Raw genomic sequence first — 13,851 nt, forward strand, 5'->3', positions numbered from 1 at the left:
TGTTTGTGCTTGGGGAGACATTGTTGATATTGTAGCCTGCACTATGTCCTCCTGCCCTCCTGCCCGCTCTCATACTGTGGCTTCCACAGTGGCTTCTGTGTCATTAGATTCCCACAGTCTAAGTCCAACCCAATTTAGCCTTGAAAACTAACTAGATTCTTCTATATAGGTTTGAGCAATAAATCTTCTTAACTACAACTTAAACATATGGTTCTGATTCATTGTACCTGACGGTATGTAGATTATGTAGATGAAATGAGAATTAATTTGGGTGTAGTAGCTTAGGCATCAGGTTACAAATTGGAAAACAGTGAGTTCCTGTGTTGCCTAAGGCAGCAATCCAGCTAGATAACCTTGGGCAGGTCACCCTTTTTCAGTTTTAGAATGGGGCAATGGCAGACCAATTCCAAAACACCTTGTCAAGAAAACAGCAAGGACTAGTTTCCCTCCTTGCCCCCCCATCCCTTCCAAATGAATGTAACTAAATCAGACCTGGGACTTTTATGGACCTCAGGTTACATTCAGCCCTTTGACTCTGCCTGTCTGGCCTCTGTGAGGTCAATCAGAAATTAGAAATCAAATGTAAATAAGTGAATGCCATGAATGCAATGCAACTGCATTGCTTTTAATTTGAAGGTGATTCATAATGTGTGTGAGCCTACGCACCTTCACAGTAATGTGTGGACCATACTGGTTCAGCCTCCTCAACAGACCCAGTTTCTCATGAGCCTCTGTTATTACTCTGTTATTACTTTGATATGCATCAAAGTTCCACTGACACTAAAGAAACAGGGAAAAGCATGGCACCTGACTTATTTTACTTTTTCTTTTAAGGAATTATATACCACTTTTCAAACCATTTTTTTCCCACAGCAGCTTCAACACAAAATACAAATAAAATAAAAATAAATTTCGTTTTGTGGGTTTGGGTGGCACTAAGATCTGCTCCATTTTTGGAATTCTTTCCCAGAGATATTATCTTGCTTCACAATCTGATTGGTTTGCAATGACAGAAACAGCCGTTCCTTTTTTTTCTGATTTCAAAATAGCAACTTTTTTCAGCATAGTCTATTGTAGATTGTTTTTATTGAGACCTTTATTTGAGTCACTTCCATTTCAAGCTCCTCTTTGAGGCAAAAATGGTAGGTAAGGGTTGAATGAAAAGTAATGCCTTCACCTAGTTGTAGTTTAAATAGGATATTTTGATGAACAAAAGAGGGGAAAATCCTTGAAATGTGCCCTTAATATTCTAAACTTATTTTTCCACATAATCATCAAATATGTCTGCCAGTAATAGACAAGCTTCTTAAAACCTACAGAAAAGACCTCCACAATTTTGTTTCTTCAACCAGATCCTGATAGTCCTTTCTAATTCTTCATTTGAATCAAATAGATGTCCACAAAAGTATTCCTTCCATCCTTTTTCCATGCAGGTGAAGCTGTATGAACATATTTCCTGGACTAATGGTTTGTTTGTGTAATATAGTGAGCAGTGGTGGGTTTCAAATTTTTTTACTACCAGTTCTGTGGGTATGGCTTGGTGGGCGTGGCATGGCATGGCTTGGTGGGCATGGCTTAGTGGGTGTGGCAGGGGAAGGATACTGTAAAATTTCCATTCCCTCCCCACTCCAGGGGAAGGTTACTGCAAAATCCCCATTTCCTCCCAATCAGCTGGGACTTGGAAGCCGGAGAATAGATGGAGGCGGGGCCAGTCAGAGGTGGTATGTACCAGGTCTCTGAACTACTCAAAATTTCTGCTGTCAAGGCTATAGGCTATACTACCATCTATTGTTAATCTATAAAATTGCAAAGATTACTTTTCATTCAGCCTTCATACATTTATGCTCATATTCAGCCTCAAGGTTCCATAGATATCATAAAGATAGAATTGTGACGTTCCATGTTTATAGAAATGCAATGCTTCTTGCTAGAGTGATCCTTAAATGTTATAATATTTAATGTTGCTTATTTTCAAGGGCCTAAACCAGTTGTATTACTTGTATCTGGTATTCTGACTGAAGGAAGAAGTTGGCTCCTCAATCTTCCCAGCAATAGCATGGGATTTGTTCTAGCAGATGCTGGCTATGATGTTTGGATAATAAATAACAGAGGGACTACCTGGTCTAGAAGACACCAGAACCTAACAATTGACCAAGAAGAATTTTGGAATTTCAGGTAAAGCTCGGAACAGTTTATATAGTAACTAAATAAAAGCATATTTTTCCCAGAGAAATCAGTCAGGTTTTGTAAAATGGGAGATGTATCCTTTTGAGATTGTATTACAGGTACCGTATTTTTCGGACTATAAGGTGCACCAGAGTATAAGATGCACTTTAATTTTTGGGGAGGAAAATAAGAAAACAAGCATCCATCTGTCTAGCATCCTTAGCAAACTGCCTGGAACAGGTATATTAGTCTGATTTAGCAGGAGCAGCTGATTGGCAGGTGGATCGGCTTCCCGGAATACTCCCAATCAGCTGTTCAACCAGAGGTGAACTTTAGCAACAGGTTCATTGGTTGTGAGCTCTGTGCCTTGCTTTTTTAGCCTCTGAAACCTCCATTTGAGAGGCTGTTTTCAGCCTCTGAAACCTCCATTTGAGTGGCTGTTTTCAGCCTCTGAAACCTCCATTTGAGAGGCTGCTTTTTCAGCCTCCAAAAGCTCCATTTGAGAGGCTGGGCTACATTCGGCGTATAAGACGTACCCAAATTTTTCACCTTCTTTTAGGGGGGGGAAAGTGTGTCTTATACTCCAAAAAATACAGTAATCCTTGAATTACAGCCACAATGGATCCCAAAATTTTTGTTCTTAAGTGAGACATTCGTTAGGTGAGCCCCATTTTATGACATTTCTTGCCTCAGTTGTTAAGTGAATCACTGCAGTTGATAAATTAGTAACCCGGTTGTTAAGCAAATCTGGCTTCACATTGACTTTGCTTGTCTGAAAGTCACAAAAGGGGATCACATGACCTTGGGACACAGTCACCAAGCATCTGAAATTAGATCATGGGGATGGTGCAAAGGTCGTAAATGTGAAAAATGTCACACTTTTTTCAGTGCTATTGTAATTTTGAATGGTCACTAAATGAACAGTTGTATGTCGAGGACTCCCTGTATATATTCATAATATGAATTGTCAGATTTATTGGATTTCTAACACTATTTTAGGGAGCCCATCGGAACATAAAGGCATTTTCTTTCAGTTTCAATATCATCTATTCATTAAGGTTTATCAGCAGTTCAGATTTTATCATTAAAATGCCATTTGAAGCATGCAGAATGTGAGTTTAGTGCCTACCTGCAACACTTTAAAGTAGCTGTAGTGCACATGCTCGCACTTTTTCCCAGGAAAGGAAAAAGTGTTCCAGGTGCTCTGAAGATGCATGGGAGTACTTTGCCTCGTAGTGTCAATAATAGCACTTAGCAATAGCTCTTAGACTTATATACCACTTCACAGTGCTCAACAGCCGTCTCTAAGTGGTTTACGGAATCAGCATATTGCCGCCAACAATCTGGGTCCTCGTTTTACCCACCTCGGAAGGATGGAAAGCTGAGTCAACCTGGAATCTGGTGAGATTTGAACTGTCAAATTGCAGTCAGCCGGCAGGCAGCAGAAGTAGCCTGCAGTACTATACTCTACCACTGTGCCACAAAAGCACAGTTTCAGCTCATAGAGATTTGTGTGTGTGTCAGACCTTGAAAACTGCCAAGGGGAGAAGTGTGCTAATGTTAGTGCTATTTGGCTCAATAAATTAGTATTAAACTTCAATGTAAATTAATAGCAAATTAAATATTAAAATGCAGTTAGTATATGAGACTCAGCTTGGTTTAGGGATAAACAGCTCTGGACTAGAAGCTGGAAGATCATAAATTCTAATTTAGGAGTATCAAACTTGATTACATTGAGGGCCGCATCAGGGTTGTGTTTGAACTTGGGGGAGGGGCGGAGTGGGCATGGCCAGGTGGACATGGCCAGCTCAACGTGTGATGGCCCAAGCACTCTGTCAACAAAAATGGGCTCCTGAGATCCGTTTTCAGCTGCCATGGCCTCCTGCAACCCTCTCCCAGTGAAAACGGAGCTCAGGTGGCAGAAGCATCACAGGCTGGTCTTTTGCTGTTTGCAGGGTAGCCCTGCAGGCTAGATCTAAGTATCCCATGGCCCAGATCCGGCCCCTGGGCCTTGAGTTTGACAGCCTTGTTCTAATCCTTCCTTAGGCATAAAACCTCATTGGGAAGAATGTGATGGGAAACCACTTCTGAATTTTTGCCAAGAAAATGGTAGGGATTTTTCCATATACAAGTAGTCCTAGACAGTTACAACAGTCCGTTTAGTGACTGATGTAACAACGACTCTGAAAAAAGTGACTGATGACTGTTTTTCACACTTACCACCATTGCAGTGCCCCCATGGGAATGTGATCAAAATTCAGAGACTTGGCAACTGACTCCTATTTATGACGGTTGCAGTATTCTGACAAGCAAAGTCAATGGGGAAGCCAGGTTCACTTAACAATTGTATTACTAATTTAATTATTGTCGTGATTCACTTAACAACTGTGTCAAGAAAGGTCGTAAAATGGGGCAAACTCACTTAACAAATGTCTCATTTAGCAACAGAAATTTTGGGCTCAATTGTGGTCAAAAGTTGAGGACTACCTGTAGTCACAAATAGTCAAACTTGGCTTGAAAGACCACAACAAGTTCTAGGTAGCAAAAATTGCACCATCTATATAAAAGAGGAAGGTGTGCCTGAAAAAACCCCAGCTGTTTGAAGAAATACATTTTTAGGAGGAAACAGATTAAGGGAAAGAAGCAAAAAGAATGTCATAGAGGCTCAACAAACTCAATTACAAAATTCTGGCAAAGCAAATGGAAAATAAGTAAGGAGAGAAAACAGAAGAGAATATAGTATCTTAAATGGAAGCAAGACTGATCCCTCACTGATATATTCTGTTACTGTTCTGACTTATTCTTAATTATTAAGGCAAATCCTATAAAGCATGGAGAAGAATTTAGGGCCTTCAGTTTTTGCTAAAATGCAGCACAAGGAAGACCCAGCCATATGAAATTTAAAAAGTGAGCAATCTGATAATGAAACAATTAAAAAGACAGCTGCTATTTTGGAAATCTAGTTTAAGTAAAATTGCCAAACATGTAATATAAAATTAGCTTTCTTCACTTCTGTGCTGTCTATGTCAGGGGTTTCAAACTCGCGATGACACGTTGTCATCACATGACATATCACAACTTTTTTCCTGTTTGATAAAACGGGGGAAGGCGTGGCCAGCGCATGACACATCTGGCCCGCGAGTTTGACACCCTTAGTCTATGTCATACAAACAGGCCAGAAACCAGGAGAATGTGAGTTTCAATCCCATCTTAGCCATGAAAGCTGGCTGGGTGACTTCTCAATACATTTCACCTCACAGGGCAAAATAGGAGGAGGAGGAGTGTAAGGTATGTTCACCATTTTAAATTAAAAAAACAAAAACAAAGCCAAGATAAAAAAAACCTTGCAACCTTCTGATTTTTTTTTACCCTTAACCTATTACACAGAATAAATCTCAGCAGTGTTTTGTGTCTTTGCTTGTGTCCCTTTATTACAGTTTTCATGAAATGGCAATTTATGATATTCCTGCAGCTATAAACTTTATTCTACATAATACAAAGCAGGATAGTTTATATTACATTGGCCATTCTCAAGGAGCTTCAATGGGTAAGTTAAGAATGGATTATATTCAATCTTTGCATCTTTCTCAATGATCAAGCAGTATAGAAACCTAGCTGTTTAATGCTCAGCAATATATTTACTAATCTATTGTGAAATATATATTCAAAAGTATAAGTAAGAGGTTAAAATATAGTAGTCTCTTGACAGCAAGAAATCTTTCTTGAATTCTTGAAAGAAAGATAGGGAACAGTATAGCTAGATAGATAGACAGACAGACAGACAGACAAACAGACAGAGAGACAGAGAGACAGATAGATGATAGATAGATGATAGACAGACAGACAGATAGATAGATAGATGATAGAGAAATAGAGAGAGAGATATAGATAGATGATAGATAGATGATAGATTGATAGATGATAGATAGATAAATAGAAAGATAGATGATAGATAGATAGATGTTAGATAGATAGATGATAGATAGATAGATAGATAGATAGATAGATAGATAGATAGATAGATAGATAGATAGATAGATAGATAGATAGATAGATAGATAGATAGATAGCAGGATAAATGCAAATAACTGATTTATTTATTTCTCTTTTTTTCTGAAAGCTGCTGCTATAGTGAAGAAACTAAGTCAGTCATGAATATAGGTTTTTATATGCCTGTTAGAGGCATGGCAGAAATGTAGGGAAAGAATGAGATTGAAAATTTAACTTTGGAGTTAAGTAAAATGTGGATATCAAAGCTTTGTGAGACTAATCACAAACATTGCATTTGGTCTTCTGCTATTAACTTCCCAACCAAGTAGAACTTGGTGGTCCTTACTGAAGATAATCTTTAGATTATCTTTAGCATTTAACTATGAGATGCCTGGGTGTGAGCAAAGCCTTCTCATATCCTTTAATTAGCCTTCTCTCTACCTGTTTGAGCAAATATGCTCACCTTTCCAATCCTGTTCTGTTTTTGTTATAGCCCATTAATTCACAATTCTTCTAATCCAGAATTTCTTCATATTTCCAATATTCAATCTTCAAAGGAAATCAATCCAATTCAGATATTCTGCTGCAAAGAAAAGAAAGCTGCCTTTATAAAAACAACAATAGGAGGAGAGGAGGGAAGAGGAGGAGGAGGAGGAGGAGGAGGAGGAGGAGGAGGATAGCTGGCACTTTCTTGCAAGCTTATCCTTTATATATCTTTCAATCTTGGAACAAAATTTTTTTAAACTTATCTTTCTTTCAGGTCTTATTACTTTTTCAGCCTTCCCACAGCTTGCTCAGAAAACAAAACTTTTAATGTGCCTTGCACCTCCTAGCATATTGAAAGACCTTAAGGGAATGGTAAAATATATCTTATTACTTCCCTACAAAGTTAAAAGGGTAGGTATTTTATTTCCCATAAGTTTACATTCTTATACTATTTGATTCAGTATACAAATATAGATAATAATATAGTTATTATCTCCTACAGTTCATATAATTTGGAAGTAAGGTTTAAATATCTATTTAAAATTCAACTCCTTTTTTCTCAGAATTTGTATGGATTCCTTCCCCCCAACCTTCTGTATTTAAATACAAAAAATGACTTCAATTCCCCTTCTTTCATAAGACATCATGTAATGAACCTAGATGTGACTACAAAATTGGACAGAATTTTTCAAAACTGATTTTTGTACAAATGCTTCCTTTTTGAAGGAACCCTCCTACATTATTACAGATGTTCATTTCCCCTTGACATTTTGTGCATAAGTGCACAAAAGTGTCTACCGTTCCTGTCCTATTGTTTTCTTTCATTATATGTGTTTATATATAATGTTGTGACAAAATAAATAAATAAATAAATAAATATTTGACAAAACATTGCTTTCTTCATTTTGTCTTTTATAAAGATGGTGGAGAATTTTACATGAAGCTACATGCACAATATTTGTTTTAAAAAAGTACTGCTGAAGAAATAGACTTTTATTTATTTAATTTATTTTAACTGCATTTTTTTTTCTCTCTCCACTTTTTTAAATTAGTTGTTTCACCTACAGTTTGATTGGACATTTTCACCCAAGATGAATTTTTAAGATTTTTTATCTTAAAAAAAACAAACCTTCTCCAACTTATAATTCTTGAATAATTCCTGGAAAACATTTAGAAACCATTCTTTGCTGTTTCCACAAATAGGGTAACATTTTTAAAAAGGCCTTTTTTTTATTTACCTCCAGTTATTTTTCACTAATTTTTAAATATCTATTTCCTGTCCCACATCAGTGTAAGTCATATTTGCTTGATCTAATTACAGGGTTTAACTTCACTTTCTCTTCTAAAATACTTTGATAAAACCGATTAAACAAATTCATGCACTCCTCTCTATAAAAGTAACTAGCTTTTCTTTGTGACTTGTGGCCAGCTAACTCTCTTGCTATCAAATAAATCTCAAATTGCTTCCAGCAATTTTCCTGTGTTCTTTTGAAATCCCGGATTGTACTAAGAATTTATTATAACACCAGGGAAACCTATTTGCAGTTCCCCATGTTCACAAAGTGAGGAGAGCAGCTCATACAAGTCTTGATTTTGGGTCAGTGATCCTACATGTTAGCCTCGCCACAGAAATTTGATTTGTCCCTTAGCTATTAAAAATATAACTATTCTAGAAAGCCTCTGAGTTATGAGTTGTTATAATAACAGTTTTGTGTATGTTAGGTTTCATCTGTTGCATTATTTTGTTGTATTTTTATCATGCATGGAGTGGTAGTTAGCATGCTTTATATTAATGAATGTTGTATAATACCCACTAATTATAGTGGACATAAATCCCATAAGTAAGGAATAAAAAAATATTGCATGTATTTTAAAATGTTGTTAAAACAATGCAGAGAATCAATGGGGGTATTGAATCCACTGAGTTAAATGAGAAACTGATAAACTATTCAATTAGAAGTGCTTCTATAGAATTTTGCAATAATATTTATATTTGTATTTTCCAGTATTTATGGGGAAGTAAAGACTTTAATATTCTAAGCAACAGAGCAAAAAATATCAATGCCAATCTATGCAGCTACCCAGGATTAAACAAGTTTTGCATCCAAATGATTTTCTCTCTTGCGGGTTTTAATAAAAACAATATAAATGTGGTAAGTGGTTTGTTGAATTTTTTTCTTTAGATAAATCAAAGTATTTATTTTTAATATGGAATTTTATGCGTAACATTGCAATAATAGTATGCATTATTTCTGTAAGTGATTATTTTTTTACAACAGTTCAAAATTTAGCGGATGCGCCAACTTTTTCAATTAGTTTGTTTTCATTAGTTAATGACAAGCCTTGATTGCACAGTTGCAGTTGCCATCTTGATTTTTTGCTCCCTCCTCCTTTCCTGTGGTCACCTTGTTTGGTGACTGTTGGCCAATAATGAGACAGAACATGTGTTCCTTGGTTTGAAAATTTCAAGATCACTGTCAGCAGGAATTGAATAGCCTTTCTCCTTAACAGGATTTAAAGAAATCTATCTGCCTCTCTTTTTGGCTTTAAGAAGCTTACTTGGTATATTATCTCTCAATCAATCTCTCAAATCTTTTAATTATTTTGTGTTTATTTTTTCCCCAGAGTCGAGCCGACCTTTTTTTGGGAACATACCCTGATGTTGCTTCTGTGAAAAATGTATTTCATTGGAGCCAGGTAAAGTTTCATTTTCCAATTTTCTTTGCAAGTCAAAATAGAATGGTACTATTTGCTGCCATTTGATTAAATGTTTAGTATCAGGCATACACCAATGCTCAAGTCTCTGTTCCTCAAGTACTTCTTTGAAAACTAAAGTCTAGAATATTGTTCTTAATTCTGTAATTATTTGTTAAAAAACTGTAGTGTTGTTGTTGATGGAATCTGGCTCTAATTCAAGACCTTCATCATAACTCTGGGCTCATCCACAATAATGCAATGATCAATCCACATTAGTGACCATGTATTACACTAACTTCAGAGCAGTTGTCATGTGATCTTTAGGATGCTTTCTACAACTTGTGCTTGGACCCTTGCACTGCCTGGCTTCTTGTGTAGCCAAAAATGGGAATTGTTTCCTGGGTCTAAGAGCCATGGCTTATTTTTGGGAGGAATGCTGGTGGTCACTTTAAGAAAGCTGTGATATATCCCCTCTTTCAAAGGACTTTTTTGGATCCAACATGTAAAATAACTAACATCTAATTTTGTCTATGGAAATTCTTAGTCATCAAGGTCATGGTTGTCCTAAAGGTGCTTTTTTTCAACTGAACTTTCTTGTTTTTCTTTGAAGACGTTTCACTTTTCATCCAAGAAGCTTTCTTCAGCTCTTCAGATCTTGCCTAGGGGCTTTGAGTTTAACACCCCTGATCTAGACCATGTCAGAATTCAGAGCCTGGGCATGGGATGGATATAACCTTGATTAGGCTAGTGAATGAAGTTTCTTGAGATTTGGAGGGCAGTAGAGGTCCTTTTAGACTTCTCTGGGGCTTTCAATCTCATAGTATTAGTCTAGGCTATATTTGGGGTTAGGATTGGAGATGCTGTTTTGCAACAGTATCTTCTTCTATGGCCCATTCCAATTGCTGGTAATAGGAAAAAGGAGGTCAAATCAGTGGCTGCTCACTTATGGGATGCCATAAGGCAGGGGTGTCCAAACTACGGCCCGCGGGCCAACTGCGGCCCGCGGGTCAGTTTTTATTGGCCCGCAGCAAATTCTCGGTGGACAGTGGGGTGCGGCCCCCGTCCTGGCCCCCAAGGAAGCCGCCGCTCGCCCGGTTGCAGATGCGGAGTGGCTCCGAAGCGCCGAGCGGAGTCCGGCGGCGTGTGGCTGCGGGCAGGAGCCTGCCTCTTGGCCTGGGCGGCCGTTTGCCGCGTCCGGGCGAGCGCTTGCCCCACACCATGCGCCTGCAGCGGCACCACGGTAGACTGTCACGGGCTGGGGCTCCGCGCTATTCCTAAGAACATCCCGAGGAGCGCAGAGAGGCTGTAAGTGTCGCCGATCGAGGGGCGCGCCGCTGCACCGGGAATGCTTGCGGCTCTCGGAGGTCCCGGCGGCCACTTGGGAGGCGTGTGATTGCCGCGTTTCGCTGGCGCCCGCGAATCTCCGCAAATGCTGGTCGTGGCGCTCCTCCGCCCCTGACAAAGGAGCCCAGGCGCACTCAAAGCCTTAGGACGCTTAGCTCCATGACGCGCCGCACGGTCCCGGAGGTGGCCGAGACAAAGGTCCTCTGGGGAAGTCGGAATGCGGGTGGAAGTTGGGCCGAACTCGGCAGCGCCCGATTCCGAAGCGCCTCAGGGGCTTCGGAACAATCCTCGGTTGCCTTTGTTAGGCAGCCGTGGTGCGCTCCCGCGGCTATGCCCCCATCTCAAACCTCCGGGTCTGCACGGCGGGAGCCCACCTCCCTTCTGCATCCGCGGGCAGCGGGTCGGGTCGAATCGGATGAGGAGCAGCGGCTCCCGCTGGGCGCAGATTCGGGATCGCGTTTCCCTCCGCGGCGAATAGCGCAGAGATCCCCCGCTAGGCAACTTTCTTGTCCCTCCAGCTTCGTTGTTAGGGGATATTTGGTGTGTGTTTGTGTGTAGGAGGGGGCGTGTGTGTGTGTGTGTGTGTTTGGTTGTGCGTTCGCAAGGCGGGTGTGAATCTTCTGGGGGCCGGCTGGGGCTGCTTATTTCCCAGAGCTTTCCACGAAAACTGTTGGCTGGTACTACCTCAGATGCGTGGAGCTCCAATGGGGATAAAGGGAGCTTTCACCCAAGGCATCCAAAGGGCACCAGGCTGGGGAAAACGGAGCTGCAGAGATACCTGCTTTGGAAGGAGGGTGGTAGCGAGGAGATTTTGTGGAAATGGGAGAGGAGGAGGAGGAGGAGGAGGAGGAGGAGGAGGAGGAGGAGGAGGAGGAATGGAGACCGGCGTTTACATCGCTGGAACTGACTGTCGTCATCATATCGCTCTCTGCCCTTTTGTAAATGTCCTTTCTGAGTTGGTTGCAAACCTCTTTGCCAGGCAAACGTATTGCTAGAATGTATCTGGGGTTATATGAAGACTGCAGCAAATACACAGGAGCTCAAAACTAAACGGCTGCTCTGGGACGGGCGCTTCTTCTCCTAAGGAGCCTGCAAGGCTAAGGACACTACCTCCACACAGCCCCAGTTAGCTCCTTTCCCCCTCCTTTCAGCAGTTAAACTAGGGCTGTAGGAAAGCAAGAGGAAACTACTTGGGGAGATAACTAATCCTGTGGCTCAATGAAATCCATTTCCGCTTCTTACTAGTTGCCTGAAGCATTAGCGAATAAAGGAGCAATCAGTGGGCATCTTTGATCTCTGTTGCTTGTGAAATTGTTCAGAATAAGTTAGTGATGATAGAACTATTAAGGCTCATTCATAGTAGCCTCCTTTGCTCTGCTGATTAGAATGACCCTATGTTTCTGCAGCTTGAAAGTGACTGCTACTTTGGAGGGGTGCAAAGGGAAGCAAAAGGTGGAAGGCATACTAAATAATTTATTAGAAAGTGCAACGCTGGATTGTGCAGTTTAGGCAGGGGAGGCGGACAAGTGGGCAAGGTGGAGTCATTGCTACTGAGCAGAATATTGCCTCTCATACTTGAACTTCTTGTGGTTTCTCTTTGAGAACTAGTTGAAACTCTGTGGATGGTTAATGATTAAAGTCTGGTAGAAAGAACCAATACTCTGTTTCAGCACTGCCCCCGCCCCCAAAGCTCCGCGTTGTCCATTTTTCACTTCCTGCCAGTTCTGCATCCATCCCTGGGTCTCAAAGCTTCAGTCCACCACTCTTCCAAAGTCTCCTGCCCCTCCCAGGATTGCGTGTCCTAAAGGCAGATAGATTGTATGCTGCTTGGTGCAGTGGATATGCTTTTATAGATTTAAGATTAGGTAACCTAATAGAGAATTAAAATGGGCTTAAAATATTCCAAGGCAAGGTTTGTATGAGCAAAAGGTGAAGCAGAAGCAAGGGGAGGACAGCGAGTGCACCTGACTTGAATGATACAAACAGCAGTGCAATGAACATTTCATTTGATATGGTAGCATTGCGGCATTCTGGTGAGATTTATACTTTGGAAAGTGACCAAGGGTGGACTTTCACAGCAAGCAGGTGACTTTCCTCCCTTTGGCTGCCCCCTTCCTAGCTTGAGCTTTGTTCCCCCTGTGCTCATCAAAGCCAGATGTGGGGGTATAATCCATCCTTCTGGAGACCGAAATGAGACAGTCCAGTGACAGTTACAGCTTCCCCTACCAGGACTTACAGCTGCTATGGGCTGGAAGTAGCTATATTCTAGGCTTTGAGGATGCCTGGCCTGTTGTGCATCTGGAGGATCATGTACAGGGCAACCCACCCCTCCTATTGTTGTTCCTCCTACAAACCAATTAATGCTCTCAGATTAAGCCTAATTAGGTCATATGCCTGTGGACACCTCTGTGCACAACAAAGCAACCTTGGTGAACTCTCCTAGCAGCCCTGCGTGATGTCTTCTTTAATGGCATTTCCTTCTTTGGCACCTTAATTGCCCTCACTGAAGACATTATTATGCTCAGCCATAAGGAGCTGCTTGGGGAGCATAGATGAATGGATTCTGCCCATCATTTGGTATATGCGGGATCCACACATACAAGATTCTGCTCTTAAATGGCATAATACCAAGAATGGGTACCATGCTGTGCTGACAAGAGGCATCTAGTGTGTTACTTATAGTTGCAATGCTGTCATTTCTTGTAACTCTTGCTTGCTCACGTCAAAACTGGCAGAGGAGGAATGCAATGGTTTCAGGAATACTTTGTGAATTTATGAATAATACAAACACACTCCTCCTCTATATCCTGAGACATATAGGGATTGATAGCATATGCTATATAGATCTCCTTGTTTAAAGGGGAATTGTGTTCAGGAAAAAATATTCCTACTCCTATATCTACTTCTACTATTATAGAAAATACTGTACAGGTTTTAAAATGCTCCCTTCATCTGACCAATTAAAGTCCAAGGGTTTGTTTAGCTAACTACAGGTACTAATTCTGTTAGTTTAACAATCAAAATATGTAAGAGAGAGGAAAACAATCTATTATAGCTGTTTACTATGCTGCACTCTTTATTTTTAGACTTCCAAAGAATCTTTAGCACAGTGCAGTTCATGGAGTGATACACAGCTATCTGTACAGATACGTTTTACTTTATTGTTTT

The 13,851-nt window shown here is 40.4% G+C and overlaps 1 protein-coding gene across 7 annotated transcripts in view; it reads left to right on the forward strand.

Annotated features, from left to right (window-relative positions):
* Window positions 1-13,851, forward strand: part of LOC131200666 (lipase member M-like) — a 30,014-nt gene that overhangs the window by 9,989 nt on the left and 6,174 nt on the right. For 6 of the 7 annotated variants that reach the window (XM_058187780.1, XM_058187784.1, XM_058187786.1 and 3 more), the window contains 5 exons: window positions 1,977-2,175; window positions 5,604-5,713; window positions 6,917-7,053; window positions 8,649-8,795; window positions 9,268-9,339. In XM_058187780.1, the coding sequence (XP_058043763.1) occupies window positions 1,977-2,175; window positions 5,604-5,713; window positions 6,917-7,053; window positions 8,649-8,795; window positions 9,268-9,339 (665 nt within the window). The remainder of the gene's footprint in view (window positions 1-1,976; window positions 2,176-5,603; window positions 5,714-6,916; window positions 7,054-8,648; window positions 8,796-9,267; window positions 9,340-13,851) is intronic. The other variant, XM_058187783.1, reaches the window with a different exon arrangement.

The sequence above is a fragment of the Ahaetulla prasina genome, chromosome 6 (genome assembly GCF_028640845.1).
Source record: "Ahaetulla prasina isolate Xishuangbanna chromosome 6, ASM2864084v1, whole genome shotgun sequence".
In the NCBI taxonomy this organism is placed as follows: Eukaryota; Metazoa; Chordata; class Lepidosauria; order Squamata; family Colubridae; genus Ahaetulla; species Ahaetulla prasina.